Source organism: Malania oleifera, chromosome 4 (genome assembly GCF_029873635.1).
Source record: "Malania oleifera isolate guangnan ecotype guangnan chromosome 4, ASM2987363v1, whole genome shotgun sequence".
NCBI lineage: Eukaryota > Viridiplantae > Streptophyta > Magnoliopsida > Santalales > Ximeniaceae > Malania > Malania oleifera.
Window position 1 is genome coordinate 122,889,575 of NC_080420.1, and position 23,964 is coordinate 122,913,538.

General features: G+C 35.4%; 2 protein-coding genes across 3 annotated transcripts; both read left to right on the forward strand.

Moving 5' to 3' along the window:
• The first annotated feature begins 7,768 nt into the window (after positions 1 to 7,768).
• LOC131154375 (ABC transporter I family member 20) lies at positions 7,769 to 11,741 on the forward strand. The gene is made up of 7 exons (XM_058107092.1): positions 7,769 to 8,023; positions 8,411 to 8,544; positions 8,968 to 9,087; positions 10,075 to 10,170; positions 10,505 to 10,657; positions 10,754 to 10,831; positions 11,092 to 11,741. The coding sequence occupies exons 1-7, from the start codon at positions 7,855 to 7,857 to the stop codon at positions 11,329 to 11,331; spliced, it is 990 nt and encodes a 329-aa protein (XP_057963075.1). The 5' UTR covers positions 7,769 to 7,854; the 3' UTR covers positions 11,332 to 11,741.
• Positions 11,742 to 14,063: 2,322 nt separating this feature from the next.
• Positions 14,064 to 21,641, forward strand: LOC131154376 (ADP-ribosylation factor-like). 2 transcript variants are annotated; one of them, XM_058107094.1, is made up of 7 exons: positions 14,064 to 14,219; positions 19,686 to 19,840; positions 19,984 to 20,054; positions 20,268 to 20,387; positions 20,543 to 20,661; positions 20,775 to 20,856; positions 21,357 to 21,641. In XM_058107094.1, exons 2-7 carry the CDS (start codon positions 19,693 to 19,695, stop codon positions 21,360 to 21,362), a joined length of 546 nt encoding a protein of 181 aa, XP_057963077.1. In that variant the 5' UTR covers positions 14,064 to 14,219; positions 19,686 to 19,692; the 3' UTR covers positions 21,363 to 21,641. The 2 variants fall into 2 exon arrangements, with proteins under 2 accessions (XP_057963077.1, XP_057963076.1); XM_058107093.1 differs by having other exon boundaries at positions 14,131 to 14,219; positions 20,775 to 21,641.
• The last annotated feature ends 2,323 nt before the right edge of the window (positions 21,642 to 23,964 follow it).

Sequence of the window (23,964 nt, forward strand, 5' to 3'; positions counted from 1 at the left end):
TAAGTGATAGTGATAGGGGTGGTGGATTTTATCACTTATACTTTGTTTATATATTCAGTTATACAAGTTTATTTGAAAATAGATTTCATGATATAGTAACTCATTTGCCACACACTAGTAATAGCATATTTCTTCTTACTGAGCGTTGGCTCATCCCAGTGTTGAAACATTTTTCAAGTGATCCAGGTAGGCAAGCAGACCAGGCTCGCAGTTAGAGGGGCTTCTGTACTGCCCTGCCAGTGGAGAGTGAGTTCATTTTGGGAGTATTTTTGTGTACCCTAGCTAGTTAAGGGTATTTTGGGAACAGATGTATATAAATATTTTGGAAAACATGTAGTACTCTAGTATTGTGTGGTATTGATTTTTTTTATTGTGAATATATTTTCATGGTTATGTCTATGTGATTTATGCTTCTCGCTGCTTAGGTTCATGGTTGGGTTTATCCCAGTATGGTATCAGAGTATGTAGAGTATCATAGTATATATATATATATATATATATATAATCAATCAGTTTATTAAGCAGGTAATTACAGTTTGGTATCAAAGCCTAGGTTTGTTAGGTTCTGTAGACTTTAGAGTGCAGCAGAAGCAATACCAGAGTATAGGAAAAGGATTTGGGGTTTGTTCTATGACTGGGTACAGGATTTCTGTAGTGGTTTCTGTGTTTTTCCTAGGGTGACGATTTCAAGAAAACTATAGTAAACTATTGTCAGGTCGTGTGTCTAGGTGACAGAACTGGATATTGGTTAAGGTCAGGGAAGGTAATTAATTTTGAGTTGGTACAAGATAGGTCCGTATAGGAGATAAAGTGCTTAAGTGTGTTTCTTGTTTCAAGATGGACCTAGGAAGTAGTGGCACGAATGCTGGGAAGGACAGGCCAGGACCTTCCAGCATAGGTGGAGGAGATACAAATGTTGTACTGCACAGTGTTACTCAGCAGGTGATGGCTGAGATGGTAGGAGTTCTGGGGAGCGTGGTTGTTCGATTGAGCAGTTTACGCATATGAAGGCCCCATCCTTCGCTGGAAGAGATGACCAGGTTGTAGCTGAGAATTGGGTCCAGGATATTGAGGAGACGTTGGCAGTGCTTCCATGTACAGATGAGCAGAAGGTAGCATTTGCCACATTCAAGTTGACAGGGGAGGCGAAGCGCTGGTGGAGAGTAGTGCGTCTGATAGAGGAGCAGAAGCTGGTTCCAGTTCCAGTTCCAGTGACGTGGGACCGATTCAAGGTTCTGTTCTTCGAGCAGTATTTCCTGGCTATCGTTCAGAGTATGAAGGCAACAGAGTTTCTGTATTTGGTACAGGGGCAAATGACTGTATCTCAGTACGCGGCTCGTTTTGTCGAGTTTTCACGTTTTTCTCCACATCTAACACCTGATGAAGAGAAGAAGGCGAGGAAGTTTGAAGAGGGACTGGGGCAGAATCTGTTTGAGCAGGTGATTGGTTTTAGAGCTCAAAAATTCACAGAGGTTGTAGATAGAGCTGCGATCATTGAGAGTGGTATTCAAAGGCGTGTAGTAGCTCAGATTCAGAGGAAGAGGCTTGCGCCACAAGGTTTTCAGGTTAGCTCCAGTAGGGGTCCATGGAGAGGTGGTCATGATAGGGGAGACCAAAGGCAAATGGCAGGACCTCGTGGGAACCAGGATGCGCCGACATACCCAGTGTGTCAGACATGCGAGAGACATCATTTAGGAGAATGCCGAGTAGGCAAGGGTGTATGTTATCGTTGTGGGAGACCTGGTCACGTGATGCGTGAGTGCCCAGGTTAGCAGGACTAGGTCCTAGCACCCAGACCCTATCAGGGAGGACATCAGGCAACTTGGGGAGGATATCAGGCGCCTCGGGGTGGCCAACAAAGGAATGTGGCCCTAGCACGAGTATACGCTTTGATGCCAGGAGATGCAAAGGCTACTACGGATGTGGTGACAGGTACATTACTGTTTCATCATATCCAGTTATTGTTCTTTTTGACTCGGGTGCTACTCATTCTTTCATTTCTACATATTATGTTAAACTATCTGAGAGTGAGATCCAGTCATTAGATATATCGCTGTCGGTAGCTACACCATCAGGGTCAGTGATCAGATGTCAGAGGGTACTTAGAGGCTATCCGATAGAAATTCAGGGAAAAATATTACCAGTAGATCTTATTGTGTTTGATATGTGTGGTTTCGATATAATACTGGGTATGGACTGGTTGGCTGCCAATCATGCTAGCATTGATTGTTTCCATAAAGAAGTAATTTTTAGACCTCTTGGAGAGCAGGAATTCAGATTCGTTGGTTCACGGGTGCGTGCTCCAATACAGCTGGTGTCAGCCGTGCAGGAGAGTAGATTAATCCTAGATAGAGGTCAAGGGTTTATAGCATTTGTGAAAGAAGCATCTGAAAATGAGTTGAAGATTGACAGCACTCCAGTAGTACGAGAATTTCCAAATGTTTTCCTAGAGGAGCTACCAGGGTTGCCTCCTGTGCGTGAGGTAGATTTTCTTATAGATTTACCTCCAGGGACTGCGCCAATCTCTAAGGTCCCATATTGTATGGCTCCAGCTGAATTGGGAGAATTAAAGGAGCAGTTGCAGGATTTGTTGAACAAGGGGTTTATACGACCCAGTGTATCGCCATGGGGAGCTCCTGTGTTGTTCGTAAAGAAGAAAGACGGGTCCATGAGGATGTGCAAAGTTACTATCAAGAATAAATATCCTCTACCTCATATAGACGATTTGTTTGATCAGCTCCAGGGTACATGGGTATATTCCAAGATTGACCTCAGATCCGGGTATCATCAAGTAAGAGTGAAAGCAGAGGATGTTGTGAAGATAGCCTTCAGAACTAGATATGGGCACTACGAGTTTCTCGTTATGCCATTTGGTCTGATGAATGCCCCAGCCGTGTTCATGAATTTGATGAACAGAGTTTTTCACTAGTATCTAGATCAGTTTGTAGTAGTTTTTATTGATGATATACTAGTGCACTTGAGGAGTTTTAAGGAGCACGAGATGCATTTGAGGCAGGTGTTGTAGACTCTCAAGGTGGAGAAGCTTTATGCTAAGTTTAGAAAGTGTGAGTTTTGGCTTGAGAAGGTAGCATTTTTAGGCCATGTGATCTCGGGGGATGGTATTTCGATGGATCCCAGCAAGATTGACGTGGTGGTAAATTGGGCTAGGCCGAGAAATGTGTAGGAAGTCAGGAGTTTCTTAGGACTGGTAGGTTATTACTGACGTTTTGTTAAGGGGTTTTCAGCTTTGTCAGGTCCTCTCACGTGGTTGACTAGGAAAAAGGCCAGATTTGTGTGGGATGAAGAATGTGAACAGAGCTTCCAAGAATTAAAGCAGCGGCTCGTCACTGCACTAGTTCTGACGATTCCATTGGGAGGCGATAGTTATGTTATCTACAGTGATGCGTCCTTGAAAGGGCTCGGTTGTGTGCTGATGTAGTAGGGTAGGGTGGTGGTGTATGTGTCCAAACAGCTGAAAGAATATGAAAAGAACTACCCTACTCACGATCTAGAATTGGCTGCGGTTGTACATGCAGTGAAGATCTGGAGGCATTACCTTTATGGTGAGAGGTGTGAGATATTGTCTGATCATAAGAGCCTAAAATACATCTTTACACAGAAAGAGCTGAATATGCGGCAGAGGAGGTGGTTGGAACTCATTAAGGATTACGACTGCACCATCAGTTACCACTCAGGTAAAGCAAATGTGGTGGCTAATGCACTAAACCGTAAATCAGGAGACACAGCACAGTTAGCAGCGATAGTTCAGCATTCGATTCAGATGGACTTAGAAAGACTCGGTGTGGAATTAGTGGAGGATGATCCTCAGGCGCTTATTGCCAGTTTGGTTGTACATCCCACATTGTATGAGAAAATTAAAGCTGCTCAGAGAGATGATCCAGTGTTAGTGGAGGTGTTTGCCAGAGTACAGGATGGCCAGGGGGAGGAGTTCAGTATTTTTAATGATGGTACTTTGAGATTTCGCACCAGATTGTGTGTGCCTGCAGATGATAGCATTAGGAGGACGATTCTGGAGGAGGCACACAGGTCCCTATACACTGTTCATCCTGGCAGTACGAAAATGTATAGGGATTTGAAAGATTCTTTCTGGTGGAGTGGCATGAAGAGGGAGATAGCGGAGTTTGTGTGGCAGTGTTTGACATGCCAGCAGGTTAAAGTTGAGCACTAGAGGCCGGCTGATCAGTTGCAGCCACTTTTCATTCCTGAGTAGAAGTGGGACCACGTATCCATGGATTTTTTTACTAGGCTACCGCCGGCATTGCATGGACAGAATGCTATATGGGTGATAGTTGATAGATTAACGAAGACAATGCATTTTCTGCCTATTAAGGTCAGCTACCCTATGAACAGGTTAGCAGAGATTTACATACAGGAGATTGTTCGATCCCATTGAGTGACGGTATCCATAGTCTCGGACCGTGATCCACGTTTTATATCACGGTTCTAGAGGAGTTTACAGGAGGCACTAGGGACTCAGCTAGCATTCAGTACAGCTTTTCACCCTCAGACTGATGGTCAGACTGAGAGAACCATCCAGGTATTGGAAGATATGCTTTGTGCCTGTGTGCTAGACTTTGGGAGTAGCTGGATTCAATTTTTGCCTCTAGTAGAATTTGCTTATAATAACAGTTATCAGGCTACCATCGGCATGGCACCCTATGAGGCATTGTATGGTAGGAGATGTCGATCTCCTCTTTTCTGGGATGAAGTTGGCGAAAGGCGAGTTTTGGGTCCAGAGATAATTCAGCAAGCATGTGATAAAGTCTAACTTATTCGAGATAGGATCAGTGCAGCACAGAGTCGGCAGAAAAGTTATGCAGATACTCGCCGCCAGGAACTGGAATTTGAAGTGGGTGACCATGTGTTTCTGAGAATAAATCCACTGAAGGGGATTTTGAGATTTGGGAAGAAGGGTAAGTTGAGCCCTAGGTTTATTGGCCCATTTGAAATACTTGAGAAAATTGGGTCAGTAGCCTATCGGCTGGATCTACCGCCATCTTTATTTCGAGTTCATGACATATTTCATGTTTCTATGTTGAGGAAATATGTCCCAGATCCTTCCCATATCATCAGCCATGCAGAATTGGAAGTCAGTAAGACTTTAGCATATGAAGAAGCTCCAATGCAGATACTAGATAGAAACCACGCGATTGAAGAATCCTCATGGGAGCTTGAAGATGAAATCAGACGGAAATATCCCTATTTATTTGATGGAATATAGTATTGATGTATATGCTAAGATGATAATTTTATTTTGTTGAGTCTAGTGTATTTGTAATGTAGAGTATAGGTTAGGTAGTATTTTGGTTTTGGGAGAAATTTTCTTTCATAGTTGTAATCTCCCAGAACTACCCATGTAACCATGGTATTCCTCCGCCATAAGTGAAGGCAGGTAATAAAATGAGTAGACCCTTTTCTTTATGGAATGATGGAAGTATAAATAGAGATTCATATAGTAAATTTCGAGGATAAAATATATAAGGAAGGGAGAATGTAGTGACCTGAAAAATAATAGTATTTAAATAATAAGAAAGAGAGAAATAGAAACAGAAACAGAAGGAAACCGTAAACTTTGTCGACGAACGGGGAGCGTTTGTCGATGACATTGCATTTTGGAGAATATAATAAATTCAAGGAATTGCCAGGAGAAATTCGAGGGTCGGACCCTCATTTAGTGTAGTATCATGTATGTTTTAATTGATACAGAGAAAGATTAGGTTACTATATTCACACTTGAGACCAATCCACGGATTCAGGGCATGACAAACATATTGTATCGTACTAAATTTCTGTATACATATAAAACATCTGCTATATCTGTATATTACTAAAATTATGCTCTGGATGGATAACTGCATAATATGAACTCTTCTAGAGCCCTTTATTACATTTGTAGAACCAAATATTGTATTAACATTAATTTCAGCTAATGTTAATTACAATAAATATTTTTTAACATGAAGAATTGTGTGAGTTGTGCCATTGTCCACCAAACATATGTCATTCTCCATTTTATCAAATTTATTTTGTATGATATAGTACATGAAAAATAAAATTTAAGAATTAAGAAAGATAACAAAATATTACCAAGCACATTATATATAAATTTTTTTAAAATTACATAAATTAATTTTTTTCAAAATAACATAAACATGAAGATAATTCAATAGTAGACATTTCCATCCCCAATCAAATGATCAATTTTGTCATTAGGATCCTAAAAAAAAAAATCAGAAAATATCAAAATCAACATTCAAAGGAGACTCATATTTAGCATCAATGGGTTTAGACAAATTCACTTCAGCATTTTTCCGTTTTCCTTCTAACGATGCCTTGTAAAGATCAACTAGGTGTTTAGGAGTGCGATATATTCGAGACCAATAACCTTTTGTTCCACACCTATAGCAAATATTGTCATTATTTTGTACTTTGTTATTTTGTTCAGGACTTTCTTTATTCTTTACCCATTTCTTTGAGTATTTTCAACACCTTTGCTTTCAAACTTTGAATGATGATCATCACGGGTTCAACAATTTTTTCTACCATGACCCCTTTTACCACCAGGACCTCATCCATGACTTTGAGAAAAAGTTACATTTATTTTAGGGAATGGTGTTGAGCCAATAGGACGAGATTGATGATTTTTTAACAAAAAACTCATTATTTTGTCCAGCCACCAGTATACAAGAAATTAGCTTATAATATTTTGTAAATCTACGCTCTCGATATTGCTGCTGCAGAAGCACATTCGAGACATGAAAAGTCGAATATGTTTTTTCTAACATATCATCATCAGTAATTTTTTCTCCACATAACTTCAATTGAGAACTAATTTCAAACAAAGCAGAATTATATTCATTTACAGTTTTAAAATCTTGCAGTCGCAGTGTATCCAATCATATCGAGTTTTTAGAAGAATTACCGTTTTTAATGTTCATATCTCTCCTTCAAGTTGTTCTAAAGGACTAATGTGTCCTTAATAGTAAGGTACTCAATTTTCAATTCTTCGTGTAAATGGTGTTAAAGGAAAATCATTGTCTTTGCACGATCTTGCAGGGATGCTTGATTTCTTTCTTCAATTGTACTACAAAGATTCATAACATTAAGGTGAATCTCAGCATCAAGTACCTATGGTAGATAATTTTTTCCAGAAATATCAAAGGCAACGAATTCAAGTTTTGTGAGATTTGATATCATAAAGTCACTTTGAAAAACAAATAAAAATTCAAACTTAGGTAAATATTAAAATAAAAATGTTATTCTCATATATATTTCAACATAAAAACATTTAAGGACACATATTTAAGATAAGAGATATAGCTAACACATAAATATAGTTTGACAAAAAAAATTAAAGTTATATAGATAACATATGTTAAAAATAAAAAATAAAAAATAGGATACTTACCTTGAAATAATACTAACGAAACTTAAAAGATTTTATTATACTATTAGAAATTTTATTGTACTGATAAAATATTGTAAATGAAATAAAGAGAAAATTATGAAAAAATTAAAGTAAATAAATTTGAAACTATATAAATTCAGCTAGTTCTTCAGGAATCAAATATTGCTAATCATTTTTTTTATCTGGGTTGTAAAACATATCTTTATATAAGTAAAGATTATATTCTCTAAAGTCAATTCCATAATGAACTAGCACAATACTTATCCACATGCATAACATACACGTTTAGAATAATTTTAAATTTATTTAAAATTTTAAAATTTTAAAATTATCACAATTTTCTAGCATTTTTATTAGTCTTGAGCGAAAGAAAAAGCGACCGCTTCTTATCTCCTAACGGACATTCAACATTTCTCTGCGTTACAATGGCTGAGAGGGAGAATTCTCAGCCGGCAGTGGAGATCAATAGGCTCCGTTTCACCTACCCGGGAATCGACGGCCATCCTCCCCCTGGGTCCACCCCTTTGATCGACGAATTTTCTCTCACCCTCAACTCCGGCGATCGTTGCCTCCTCGTCGGGTCTAATGGCGCCGGTAATGCTTCAATCCAAAACTCTGACCCTTTTACTCTATATCCTAGCCTCCGTTTGGGTGTCGAGAAAATGAATATGAAAGATCAGAAATTAAGTTTGTTTCTATTATCTTCATTTTTTCATTTTCTCATCAACCAAACGGATGTGACTGATACCTACCCAATTTTAATTTGTATGTTTTTTTTTTTGGTTTTGATTGCAATTGAATTGGTAAACCTTAACTTGAGTTGGGAAGATAATGAATCCAAAGAGAGGAAATTCTGTTTCTCTGGTTATCAACATTTTCCCAGCAACCAAACGGGTGGAACTGAAACCTACCCGTATGGTATTTTGATGAGAAAATGCACTTTTAATGGTGTTTTTTTGTTCTTTGATTGCAATTGAATAGGGAAAACCACAATTTTGAAGATATTGGGAGGGAAGCACATGGTCGAACCTCAAATGGTTCGGGTACTTGGAAGATCGGCTTTTCATGACACCGGTTTGACGTCGTCTGGTGACCTCTGCTATCTCGGAGGAGAGGTTTGCCTTTGTTTTCACATTTTATTTTTTTTTGAAAAAATTGTTAATTTTATGAATTGAATTTTATTTTATTTTATCTATGAGTAGTACTAAGATTTGCATCTTATGATCTTAATTTCCTGAATTGGCTATTTATAAATTATAATAATTGTTGAAAAAAAAGTGATTCATTTTCCCCTGGAGCTGGATTTTCTAAATTGCTGAACCCTAAGTTGATTTTGGAACATAAATTTTTTTTTCTTCATTTTCATGACTATTCAACAAATCTCAATAGTGGTAGTCTCTTTGTGAATAATTGCAGCTGAAATTATTCTGGAACTTTTAATGGAATCAATGGCTTTGATCTTAGTAGCCATAAAAAACTGGGCCTTTTTCATTTTCTTATTTTCCTTTCTAATGCCTAAAATGGAAATTCTTTTGCAGTGGAGGCGTGAAGTTGCATTTGCTGGATTTGAGGTTCCAATACAAATGGACATTTCTGCTGAGAAAATGATATTTGGGGTATTTGGTATAGATCCTCAGAGGAGAGCTGAACTAATTAAGGTAAGAATGAATTGTCTGGCAGTATAGCAAGCCAAGCTGGGCTTTACCATGTTCAAGGTTCTTCTTTATATTTTTAACTGACCTCAAGCTGAGTTTGAATAAACTGGTTCAAGCGTGTTCATTAAAGTATTATTCAAGTTTGAGACGAGCCAAAATTTTACCATATTGAAGCTCATTGATCAAGCTAGGCTTTAAACTAAGCTCAACTCAAACTTGGAATAACTTGTTCATCAAAGTATTGATCTGGTTTGCTACTAAGCATTCATTAGTTGTAACTTAAAGACGAGCTTATTTGATAAAAAATTATTATAAAATGGATATATATATATAAACATAACATAAACATAGAGTGGTGTTGTGTTGTTGCTGTATTTACAAGCAATAGCAACTTCTGCAGAATAAGTTTGCACTCTTACCTTTTAGTTCTTGCTAATTGATGTAAAGATTGGGTTAGGTTTGATGAATCGAGAACTTGGGAAATAGGGAAAGAGTGAAAGATTGAAAGGGAGTGAGACCAAGTGGGCTCCAAATTGACATCTTTATTGCCATTCCCATTTGGGCCTTTGAATGATCTCACCAATGAGCTTCCAAAGGGGCCTAAGATGTGCCTACGAACAAGTTCAAAACGAGCTTTAGAATGGACTACTCACAAGCCTAAATGAATGGAGCTCAACCTTTTTAGACTTAAAAACATGCTCGAGAATGGCTCATTTATGCAAATGAGCGAGCCCAAATGAGTTCCTACCAAATATCAAGTCAAATTACCAAGTTGTTCACAAACGGTTGGCTTGTTTTCAGCCGTATATCTCGTCTAGGAAATTTTATTGCTGGAGGATGATTATGTTTTGTTTTCATCTATATTCCTGTATGGTAAATACCCATTTCATATACTGAGGGAAGAGGTAAGATAATTTATTAATAATCATACATATAATACAGTGTTTAACTTTAACTTCTTAAGATGTAATTTGTTTTCTGTTAGTGAAGGTATTAGATATTGATCTATCATGGAGAATGCACAAGGTGTCAGATGGTCAAAGAAGAAGAGTGCAGATATGTATGGGTCTTCTCAAGCCATTCAAGGTATTCGGTCTCTTCCATCAAATCTACTATGTTGGGGCTTTTTGATTGTGGGCTTGCTATATACGGACAAGCACCAATTTGGTCCAAAAGCTTAATTTTATGTGTTGTGAGACCCAGCCATTTATGCAAGCTTCTTTTATTTTTTCATTTCCTTCAAATAAGGGATTACTCTTCTGCATCTCCTGACTACTCATATCAGATACTCCCAATGAAATCTGGGTTTTTTCTTGCTACAATTTGTCCCTTTTGAAATGCATTCTGTTATTTCAGTTGTTGAGTTCATTCCTGAGATATATGTTTCATAAGCTGCTAATGGGGCTCGTTGGTCTTTTAGGTTCTTCTTCTTGACGAGATAACAGTTGACCTCGATGTGCTTGCTAGATCAGATCTTCTGAGGTTTCTTAGGAAGGAATGTGAAGAACGAGGGGCCACTATTATCTATGCAACACATATATTTGATGGCCTTGAGGATTGGCCTTCACATATTGTAGGTCTTGAATCCCTTCCCATGTTAACTTATTTATCGAAATTTCAGATGGTTTTCCTAATGCCGGTATTAACACGGCTGATATGTTATTTTCAGGTTTATGTGGCTCAGGGAAAGTTGCAATTGGCAATGCCAATGGATAAAGTTAAGAAGATCAGTAATTTGTCACTTATGGTTAGTTCCCCCTGCCCATTCCCTTGTAGCCCTAACTCCGAGTATAGATCCTCTGCTGTTCACATCAAGTGTTCTATGCAATTGACATGGACCTAATTAGATGATAAACCAATATGAATACAAGATCTGGGTATCTCACAACTTGATTTTTACAACCCTTGTTGCTTTTTATTTTATGAAATTTATGTCAAAATAATTTTATGATATGCTTATTACTACTTCATGTATTGTTTATGTTTCGTTGGGATTTTTTAATGTAGAGAACAGTAGAGAGTTGGCTGAGGAAAGAAAGAGATGAAGAAAGGAAACGAAGAAAAGAAAGAAAGGCAAGTGGTCTTCCAGAATTTGATGAAACCATTGATGGCAGCCGCGTGATTGGTGATCCGGCCCGTGCTGCTGTTCGTGCAATGAACAACGGGTGGGCGGCAGGAAGACTGCACTCCACTGTTGCAGGCGAAGAGAATTTTTCCTTCAGCTCAAACAGAGTTTTGCGGCAGTAGATAGATTCAATTCAATTAAAAAGTATCTACAATATCTTGAGATTCAACATGATACAAAATCTGCGTTGTTCTCGGTAATAAGAACATGGCCAATTTGATGAGCATTGTTCTCTTACGTTGCTTGGCCTTGTGACTAGAATGGCCAAAACAAGACTAAAATGCACTTTGGTCACTGAATTTTCAAGATTTCTCATCTTGGTCACTATATTTTTTCCCCGTAAATGATTGCTGTACATTTTAAAGTGTTTCAGTCCAATAACCGTATGAGGTTTGCTATGAGTAGCAGCAATTTAAAATGCACAAAGCTACATCAGGAGAAAATAAATCTGTGACAAAGAAAGAAATTTTGAAAAATTGTGGCCAAAAATGCCTCTCAATCAATTTAGTCAAATGAGATAATCTTCCCACCAGTTTCTGGCTTTGTGTATCATAATTGTTGTATGGTTTTATTGTGTTGCTACCTTGATCCTAGAAGAATGTATTTTTAACCCGAAACCTCAGAACTCATATATTATTTATCATTATTGCCCCTTTAGATAATAATCATATGCATTTGCTGCTTTGGTACCTCAAAACTTTGAAAGTTGTAATATTTCCCTTGGGGTGAATTATATTTGCTCCTTATTTTCTTTTGGCTTTACAAATTTTGTACCGAAAGATGTGGGTAAATTTTAGGTATCTGGTACAATGACCAAAACTTATATATGACATCTATCATCTCTCCCTGTTTTCAATTCAACAAGAAGTTAGAGCAGATTGTCCTTCCATCGAACAATGAATGTGGGAGAGAGCTGAAGTTGCAGAGAAGAGTAGATGGCTCGAAGGAAGGAAAGGTTGCTAGGCAGCTAACAGCGTCAGTGATTTTTGTGTGGACAAAACGATTGTGTTTTGTTACTAGGATGGATATCTTGTATCCGCCCTGTTAATCTTCCAAGGCCCATTTAAGAGGATAACTATTTTATTTGAATCACAACCATTTATTTGCTAGATGACGAACAGCTAACAGCTAAGAGTGCGAAGGATGATGGTCCTCTGCTTCCTATAGAGGAGAGGGTCCGCGTGGTCGAGTTTGAGAATAATCATTCTTTATTTATTTCATTTTGTGGGTTAATAAAAAGATTTATATTGTTATTTGTTGTATGTTAATAATCCATTTTCTTTGGAAAATATACTCACTCTCGACTATTATGAATGTTTTGAACTTTTAAAAGTAACATTTTGAACCCTTTTTTGGTACAAAGCAATTGTTTCTTTGAAAAATATATACGATTTAGAACTAATAGGCTTGTTCTAATTACCCTTTATTAGTATTAAATATCGATTAGTTAAAGTTCAATTTGATTGTTTATATAAAAAATGAGTTATTACTTAAAAAAAAATTAATAATGCGAAAATTTTATAAATCCCCAATAGTGAATAACAAGTGATTATTATTTTTAAATTTGATTATATTAATAAATCTTCCTGTCCTATTCTACTACAAACGAAATAATACAAACTTTTGCAGCAATGACTTTGTTTTAAATTATTGGTTTACTACACCTTGATATAAATTTCATTATATTTTTATTGTATTTAAAGAATACGTACTTGTTGCTCCATGTATTTGTTTTTTTTTTTGAATTTAGAACATGTGATAGTGATTTCTACATTTATTAGCATTGAATATATAAGCAACAAGATCTACTTGCCACATGTTTTACATTTAAAAGACAAACACAATTGGTGTTTGAATAATTTTTGGTATATTGTATAATTTCTTCTCACTTGTGTAGATTTTGCAATTGGTGTTTTTTTTTTTTATCTTATGAAAAGAAATCGTTTCTTACTAGTTAACATTTTTCTCGTGTCTTTTGCAATCAAAATGATTTTTGGTTAGATGCTCAATTTTGAATACTTCTAATAAATTTCTTTTATCAAATTATATGTATTTTTTTTGACTTAAATTGGTTTGGTGCCCTAATAAGCTAGAAGGAACGTGACTCTCTCTTTAGACTACCTTAGAGCTTGATCTAGAGAATCCTAAAAAATCCCTTCAAAGCATCTCCTATCTTTAATAGCCATATAGTTAAATGTCATTCTTTATTTAGGGATTATAACCTTAATATGGAGGCTACAAGGTACAACCTGTTCTTACTCTCCATAACTCTCATTTAGCCTACTGATAGGGGTGACATAATGGGTTCACAGACTAGGTTTAGGTGAGTCATAAACATGTGAGGATTAAATGAGTTTAGATTTTGGTTGATTCGTTTCTTAATGGATAAATAACCTATAAATCCAAATTTGTCTGTTTATTAAACGGATCATAAATGAATATTAGTTAATTCACTTGGCGTAGACAATTACTTAATCGATTTACCTACATCATTAGAAATGATATTAAAGATCCCAAATACAAATCTTACCAAATACAAATCTTACTTATGTGAGTTAAAGTTTTTTTTCACTTTTTCTTTTAAACTTAAAATATACAAAATGAAAGTTCTAGCATGTAACTCTTTACGTTAATTCACTTAGCCTAGACAAAATAATATAGGTTAGATTCGACCGATGAATTTGAATATTTATTTTTGTATTTAATTAAATTTCATGTATTTAAAGCAAAATTTTAATACAAAAATTACACAGTTAACTAATAATAGACCTGGATTTTTATTAAAAAAATAATAAAAAATAAAATTCGAAAAAGCAAAGAAATTGTGTGGATGTTGATTGTGCAGCTCGGCCAAAACGTCTAAACGACGACGTTTGAACGTCCTCCGCGCTCTATAAATACTCTTCGGGTTGGCTCCGTTCATTTCCTCCTGGTTTCGAAAGGGCAGCTTCTGAAGATCTGCCCTCGAGGTTCGCCCAATTTACGCATATACCCTCCGCTTCCCCATCGCGTAAGATCCTCCTCTTCTTTCGATCGTTCTTCCTTCGATCTATTTTTGCCCTAGATCTGGTTCTGGATTAGCTGCGGTTAAATTATTATTCTTCTTGATTATGTTTGTTCCTCTTTTAGTTTTTCTGAATCTCTTTCTGTCTTTGGAAAATGAAATCTCAGCTCAAATTATTGAGAACATGCATGCGAAGGTTTCAATTTTGATTTTTGATTTTCCGTTTTATTGTGATCGCCCTGATCTGCTTATCCGTTGTTTGATTTGTTGATTTGCATGAACAAATAAGAAAGGAAATTGTTTCTCGGGAAAAAAAATAGATGAAACCCAAATTGTGTAAGGACCTTGCGTTTAAAGCTCCGATTTCGTCCTTTTTGTGAACATTTTTTTTTTCTATTTTATTCGTAGCAAATAAACTTGCGTTAGGGTCGGTGTTCATGTTAATTGTCACGCTGATCTGCAATTTCAAGAAATTTCAACTCTATGTTATGCGGATATGGTAGATTTATGTTTTGTTGGAAACTAGGTTAAAATTTTCCTTATATTTCTTTCGCCTATCATGTTTGATGGCAAACATCCATCTCCCGCATGTTGGTGGCCGTGAGCTGTGTAATTGTTTGAATGAGAAAAAAAAAATTGATAATGATTATTCGAGTTCCTGGGGGGTGGGGGAAGGTTTATATCTTAGATCATCTATGATTTGGTATGTGAGAAAGCACAAAAGCCCCTTACCAGAATCTGATATTTCTAAGTAAATGACTTATGTGAAGTTCCCTATATTTAGTTCGTCTTAGTTAATACATCATGTGAATTGATGGGGAAAGCACAGTTTTATGTGGGGACTTACCATTTTCATAGACATGGTGTGTTTTTATTACAAGAATACAGTGAAAAGGATGTAGCAAACTTTACCTAAATTGTTCCTAACATCTACTTGGCTTAATAAAGGTGGGCTTTTGTAGCTTATAATATAAGAGTTCAAAAAATTTTCCTTTCATTTTCTTTGGTTCTCTTGGCAAAAGAATGGAAGGTTGGTTTAGTATTAATTTGTTCTATCAGATTTTTTTTTTTTTTTTGGCATTTAAAATTGTTTTCTTTCGAGTATTTTCTAGATAAAAAATTCAGTTATTTGTGTGGAACTTCTCTTTTTCCATATCATGTATCAATCAATGATCACAGTCATATGTTATCTTTCTTTGCAAATGGATTTTAAAATTGCGTTATTGCTTAATAAATCTTATGCTTCCTGGATGCTTCATTGACAAATACCACTAGAAAAACTAATGTGGTTTGTTGGTATGATCATGATTGAAAAAGTATTGGAAACCAACATCGTTGTAATGGTGATCAAAATTGGTGGAGAGCATGCATCCATTTTTTTTGGGTGCATTTGTTTCTTGTTTGGTTCAACAAATTTTCTCCATGCTAAATTTTTGAGAAATGTCATGTTACTTAAATTTGATTCAACTCAACTTCGCTAGAAATCGTTAAGAACCATATATCAAGCCGAACTGTAATAAAATATTTGCATCTGCCCAATTGATTTAAATAGGGTATGATCAAGATTGGATGCAAGACTGTTAGATTTTAAAAATAGCTGGCCTGAAGTCCAATAAATCTAAACATAATTGAAGTTTTAGGTTGTTGAGCCGTATGTAAATCTATTTTACCAGCTTTTTGCCTTTTTGGGAAGACAGCTAGATTAAAAATGATATAGTATTTTTCATGGATTTAAACTAAGAATATACCTTGCCTGTTAAAAAAATCATATCCCTTAAGTCCATTACTATAACTAGTGTTTGGTGCTCCCGTTTTAACATTCTAACGTATTTCCGTATAAATTTTAAACTTCAATTTAAAAATTTAGTATACCGTACATATTTTTTCTACATCTTCCACTAATTTGAGCTGCTTTTTACACTAAATGTTAGAAGCATGTAAACATCCACTTTGTTTTGTTGGCTATAGATACTGGTGGAGTTTTCCACCCTCACTGCCTTCTGGTTTTAAAAGGGCAGCTTTGGAATCAAGATGCTCCAAATTTATGGAGCTGACTTTCATTCCCATTGCCTAACCTAAGATCCTGTTATTGTTTTGACTGCTCTTGCGTCTGATTTGCCCTAGATCTGGATTCATGTTAATTTGCGGTTTTGTCTCTTTTTTTTTATTATGTTCAGTCCTTTGTCTCTGTTCTGTTGCCCTCGGAAAATAAAATGAAAAATTCAAATATCTTTTCCTTTTTTATTTATTTATATATATTTGAAAACATTTCCTTTTTTTTTCTTTCCCTAAAAAATGAAAATCCCAGAGGTCAAATTATGAAGAATTTTCATACTACAGTCTCAACATTAACACATGATCATGGCGATTTCTTTGTCAGTTATTTAATTTAGGGGAAAATACACTTGCACTCCTCCTAAACTATACCATCCATTACAAATACACCCTTAAACTTTTAAGGGCGACACTTACACCCCTAGACCATCAAAGGAGTAATGGAGTTGATATTCATTGACTAAAATGATAAAAATGTTTAAATACCATTTTATTTTAATTTCATTCAATCTAGTTTGGTAGCTTCTCGACAGCAATAAACCAGCAACCACAACACTGTCTGAATTTTTGTGAAGTTTCATATATTATTTTATGTTTACTATGTATTAAATGCATTAAATTTTATAAACAAAGAAAAACTTATTTACTTTATCAAGTTTAGATTATTTATTTTATTAAATATCATAATATGTTTGTTATGTGAATAGGTAAAATTGTAATATATAGTATATGCAATTTTATTAATATATATTGTACCCCCAATGCAATGCAGATATAGTATGCTTTTATTTTATAGAATTAATTTTTTAGTTCCTCAAAATTTTCTCTTTTTTATTCTTATAATTCAATTACATTTTTGTCTTTTTAATGTGTTTTTTTTTGGGGTCATCCAAGACCAAAATATTTTGTTTTTTTTCCCCTTATGGATTTTTGTGTTTTTTTTTATTAGTAATGAGTAAATTGTATTGATCAAAAGATATGTACAATATACACTGGGCATACCCAGGCAGAGGGGAAGGCAAGCCCCCACAACAATTGCAAAGCAATAATAAAAAAACAAGCTACAAAATATGAGCCCTTTGGACCCCTGAGGTGACGCCAGACCGGGAGAGGGTGTGACACTGTGACCGGCATAACAACTCCCTTATGGGCACTTTTGCCTGACTTATATAGTAAAATTTTTAATGACAATATTCCTTTGGCTTATAAGGGTAATTTTGTCTACAAAAATTATTGATCATTCATGTGCCATACACATTACAATAATCCGTTAGATTTAACTATTGTTTGTTTTTTGTGGGGTGTAATTGTCACTTTTAGAAGTTCAAGGATGCATTTGTAGTTAGATGGTATAGTTTAGGGCATATAGGTGTATTTTCCCCATTTATTTATTAATTTGTAGAAATAAGAAAGGAAATTGTTTTTGGATAAAAAAAGAAATTAACTGCAGTGAGGTTTATTAACTTATCAATGCATTATTACACGTAACTGTTGTCTGCTGGGAAGTTGACTAGTTTATAGAAGAAATTTCAACCATATGTCCTGCTTATATTTGGTTCATATGCCAGTTGTTGTTTGTTAATTTTTGTGTGTGTGTGGCCTTTTTTTTTTTTTTTTTTTTTTTTTTTTTTTTTTATTTTGATTTTTTGATCAAGGGTTTTGCCTGGGTTATGCTGGGTTTCGTATCCCCTAGGAACTAATGAATTCTATAAAATTTGTTGAATTCATTCGTGAAACCACAATTTTCTTTGGTTGGAAATACATTGAATCATGGAGCTGAAATCCTAGTTAACATCTCTTAGAGGACAATTCAGTGGTTAAAATTTAGGGCTTTCTTATTATAGGTCTCAGTTTTGAAGCTTGGAAGGTATGGAAAAGGATATGAGATAAAAAATCCAAACTGACAAATCATGGGAGGATTAAGTTCGTGATTGCAAATCTGATCAAAATTGATAGGATTTGCTATTGAATTCCACTAAATGGAAAAGAGAAGATATTTTGCTAGTCAATCATGTTCCAAACATATGAACTTAATTGAATTCCTCAATTTAAGGTATAGCATATCATGCAGATGAATTCATTTATCAGTGAATTCTGCTTAGGAATTTGTTCGCAAAATACTCAATCAAATTTTGGGTGCTTGAGATTGGGGTTTTGTTTTTTTTTTTTGGGGGTGGGGGGGGGGGGGGTTATGATATATGTAGCCTTGCCTCCACAATTGAAGAGGCTGTTTTCTTTACTCGAATATGTGACCTACTAGTTTTGAGTGTGGCATTTCTACATTAATTTAAAAAATTTTCCAGAGAACTTGTTGGTTCAAAGTTTGAATGGTACATTGAAAACACAAAAGCCCCTTATGGGAGCCTAATATGTTGAACGGATTGACTTGGGTGAAGTTTCCTACATTTACTTTGTCTTGTTTCACAATAGAATTGTGCCATGCGGATTGCGGGAAAAAGACAATTTCATGGGGTGTTATTGCTAATGGAGCAAGATGAAAAGGATTTAGTGAACTTTGCTTAAGTTGTTCCCCATGTCTAATTGGGTTAATAAAGAGGGCTTTTGTAACTTACAATTTAAAAATTGGCCTTTAGTTTGAGAAACAAATATAAATTATAAGGATTCAAAAATTATTTTTTTCTTTTCCTCCCCCCCTTTCTGCATTGTTTCTTCTTGGTTCTTTTGAGAACTTGTGAACTTATCAAGGAATCCTTCCTTGTGGCGTTCAAATTTTATACCCCCCTTTCTGCATTAGTATTTTCTCTTTTCATCCCTTCTGCACTTGTATTTTTTATTTTTTCGCTTCCTACATTAGTATTAATGGAAACAGAGTGTGGAAGGTCAGAATTTTTTCATGTATGTTCTATTAGATTTTATGATTTTGTTTAGGACGGAAAAAGACAATGACCTCCTCTAAAGTTCTAAAAATTCAAAAAACCTTTCCTAAGATTTTAAAAATTCTAGGGACCTACCTTCCCTAAGGTTTGTAAAAAAAACACAAACCTCCCTTTATATTTTCCAAAACGATAAGTTTTTTGAGGGGAGGTTTGTGCCTTTTTGGTAAACCTGAGGGGAGATTTGTGGCATTTTTGAAATCTCAGGGGAGGTTTCTGTCTTTTTGCCAAACCTCAGAGGAGGTGATTGTCTATTGCACATTTTTTTTGTGGTACTTAAACTACAAGTCTTTCCTAAATAAAATTGATTTATTTATGCATAAAATAGAGAAATAACGAAGTTTCTTTGTTTCCCCAAATCATGTTGTAATCAGTAATGACAAATGTATTGTTTTTTGTAAATGGGTCTTAATATTTCTTAATAGATCTTATGCATCATGCATGCCTAGCCTCAGAGAGAGCTAATTTAATTGCAGTCAGATGTACCGTTGAGTGGTGTTCTCACTTCCATTTTTGTATGCAGCATAAAAATGGGGCTATCTTTCACTAAGCTTTTCAGCCGGCTATTTGCCAAGAAAGAGATGCGGATTCTTATGGTGGGTCTTGATGCTGCGGGTAAGACCACCATTTTGTACAAGCTCAAGCTGGGAGAGATTGTTACAACCATTCCCACAATTGGTATGTTCCCTATCTTTTACCAAATGAACAAGATGCAAATTGGTTGGACCTGTTTAAAGTTGGAGGAAAATGCATATTGTTGATTTTGTGGAGTATCTATTTTCTTGGATTTGGCTGGCCTCCCTGATCTCCATTTTATCCAGGATTTAATGTGGAGACAGTTGAATATAAGAACATCAGCTTTACCGTATGGGATGTTGGTGGTCAGGACAAGGTATGTAATATATGATGCCAATTTTTGATATTTTACTTCTAAAAAGCAATAAATGAAATTTTGTAGGACAACCAGATTAATATGTCAAAGTGGTGGAAATTCATTTTTTTGTTTTTTTGTTTTTAACATGTTGACAACATTTCAAGTTGCTTCAATTTAGCCCGTGGCTTTTCATACATTGTGTATTTGTTTGTTCTTGTGGGGATCGGGCAGATTCGGCCATTGTGGAGACACTACTTCCAAAACACGCAAGGACTCATTTTTGTGGTTGACAGCAATGATCGGGACCGTGTGGTTGAGGCGAGGGATGAGCTGCACAGGATGTTGAATGAGGTAACAAAGTTCCAAATTGATATTTTACTTCAACAGCTGACAAAAATTGTTCCCGAGTATAACTCTAAATTATTCTTTTTAAAATTTAACCATATTAAGTTGTGGGATCAAAATTGTTCCTTCTGTGAAATGATTGTTGCTTTTTGTACCTGAAGGATGAGTTGAGGGATGCAGTGCTGCTTGTATTTGCTAACAAGCAAGATCTTCCAAATGCAATGAATGCTGCCGAGATCACTGATAAGCTCGGTCTCCACTCTCTTCGTCAACGTCACTGGTAAATTTATTACACAACTTCTTTCACTTTCTGTGCATGTGTGAATTTCTGCATGTAAAAGAATTTCAAATGCACTGATGCAATGCAATGTGGGCATTTTCGTGTTCTTGCAGGTATATCCAAAGCACGTGTGCCACTTCTGGGGAGGGGCTGTATGAGGGGCTGGACTGGCTCTCCAACAACATTGCAAACAAGGTAGCTTTTTCCAACATGGCACCAAAGTTATACTTTGATGTAATAATCACTATCTGTTTTAGGTTTAGGGTTGTAGGCCTGGTTTAGGGTTTAGTATGATCCTTCAACATCTCTCTATCCTGGAACAATGAATGAATCATGAGGGTTTAGTATGATCCTTCAACATCCCCCTATAAGGGTTTAGGGTTTAGTATGATCCTTCAACATCTCTCTATCCTGGAACAATGAATGAATTATAAGGGTTTAGTATGATCCTTCAACGTCTCCCTATCCTGGAACAATGAATGAATTATCTTCTCGTTCAAGTGTAAATAGAAATGAAATTTCTATTGGAAAATAACATCATTAAGCCCTTTGTGCTGATTATTAGGAATTTAAACAGAAAATAAGTAATACAGTTGATAAGAAAGAGCATTTGTCAACCATTTGGTAATTTCTTGAGTGAATTTGCTGAAGAATCAATGCCAAGTTTAATTTTGTTTATCTTCCTGTTGTGGCAGGCTTAGAAGATGGGTTGATCTTCAAAACGAACTTCTGTGCTTGCAATGCGCATGTCAAGATGGAGATGTCACTGCGTTTGGGGATCCTTGCTTTCTTATAATTTTGAGAAACAATATGTTTGTCATGACCCATTTTTATTGGTATTATAAAATAGTAGTATCGACTCTTGTTCTTGTAGATTTTGGGGCTATTCATGTAAGTTGCTGCATGTTTGACACATTTGATGGGTACTACTAGTTCAACATAATATATTGGTTGAATGATAATGAGTTTCTTTGATTCAATAGAACCAAAATTGAGCCACAGAGTATTTGGTGCACTCCATGGAAATATGAAAGGTAGGGATGAGAAAGGAAACGTGTGTTTGTTCTTAGTTCTCCATTACCTTAAAAAAAGTTGCATAAAAAGAAAAACAAGCATTAAAATCTTTCATGTGCTAGGAGGTTGCTGTGGGTGAATGGGTTTGGGTGGGAAGAGGATCATTCAAGGTGGAGAGTGGAGAGTGGAGAGTGGAGTGCTGGTAGAGAGGTGAAGAGCCCAACTCTATGATTTGTGAAGTTCTTCAATATATGTTGTAACTAAGTTGAGTTTTCTGCTCAATGAATTGTTAGTCCAATTTTATTTTTGAAATTTGAGTTTTTGGCCTAATTTTTGTGCAACCTGAGTGGTTTAGATGTTCGAATAATTCATTTAATGTGTCTGTGAACTTTAGTAGTTTCTTTTAAGAAAAGAGAGTGGATGGTAACTCTTGTATGTGCACAGATTAAGCTCTTGAATCAATTCATGCCCACACATGCTCACAAGGGCTCTCGCTGTGACAATCATTTTGGTAAATTTGGGTACATGAGAGGCTACAGTTTATAACTGAGCAATGGCCAGAGTTGAAGTGTAAGAAGAGTTGTCTTGACGAGACACTATTAGAACCTAAATCAACTCAATGATGATAGTCATCAAACAAGAATATGAGAGAAAAAAATAAAGATGACGCATATTAATGTTCTTGAGATTTGGCTTTAATCTTGTACGCTATGTCCCAAGAAAATTCATAAGACACCTTTTATAGGGGAAAACTATGATTTCAATATGCCAAAGCAAATAATATTTCTTTAGAATTGGGTTAAGATTATTATGTTTGATATCTGAGTTATCCTGTGAAAATTGGCATGTGGGTGGATCTTACACAAATGTGTAAATTAGATATAAATGTGTAGACTACTCAGATGAAGACATTAGAAATTAAATGATAACTTGATTTTTTCTAGAAAGTATACTCTAATAAATTTTTTTTGTTTGTTCAACTTCCAGAAATTTTGAATTTGCCATTGGGCACAGGTAGTTCATTTTTTTTATATGGTTTTGGTCTTAGTGAAAAAATCTCACAATTATGAAAAAATTAAATCATGCTTTGAGGAACTAGGGTTTCTTGATAAGAATAAAAGAAGTGCTTTCCAACTTCATGGTGACTTTGATACACATAAGTGAATATTAACTTGACCCAAAAAATTTAAGTCTATTAAATTTTGGGTCCAACCATGTATACAAACACTCAACTTTTACTCTATTTTTTCAATGTGGGATAAACTGGCAAGTGAAATTCTAAATAATCTTCCCACTTATGAGTTCCAACCACTTTCCATCTTGATCATTCTATGCATTTGATTTGACCTCTCCTCCTTGAATAGAAACTGTCTTCCTTGTGCGAGTAAGCCCAAATTTCCAACATTTGCTCAAGTGAGTCTTATTCCTGTGCCTTAGGTGTTTCAAATTGCATTTCACGTGCCTTCAAACCAATCCTACCTCTCATATCTTGATAATATTCGGATCCATCTTCTAGACCTAGATGATCTTTATTAGCTTCAGTCATACACTTGATCTTCCAATTATTAGCACACCAGGAGAATTAGTTTCACACCTAGACTTTACGATATTGCTCACTTAGTCTTACAATCCATCAGCTCTGATACCACTTGTTGGTGAGTCTTGATATACATAGGTGAACACTAATTTGATCTAAAAGTTTAAACATATTGGATCTTTAGGCGTAATCATGTATATAAGCACCCACTTTCACCCTTTTTTTTAAAATATGGGACAAACTAACAAGTAGAATTCTTTACGGTTTCTTCTTCTTATGTGGGAATGTAATGATGATCATGATGGTGATGGTGCTTGTTTCAAAAATCTTAATTCGTTTTGATTTTGGTTGAAGAGCTCTTAAAAATGATTTGTTAAAACTTTCTCTCTATAAAAAAATAATGCTGATTATTAATATATATAATTTTAAATTATAATCATTTATTTAATCTCATTAATTTTCCAAAATGGCTCAAGTGCTCTTAAAGGCAGCAATGAAAGAGCTAGCAAGTGGATTCAATAGTTAAAATTTAAAACTTTAATGTCAAAGATTTTAGATTCTCAAATATTATGAGAACATAAAAGGAAATATGAGATTGAAAATAGACTTAAAAAGAAAGACAAAATTGAAAATGAACTTAAAAGAAATATGAAATTGAAAATGAAAAATGAGATTGAAAATAGACTACTTCCTATAACCCAAACTTTCTTTTCTTTTTTTAGAAAGGACGATGACTCCAATTATTTATTGAT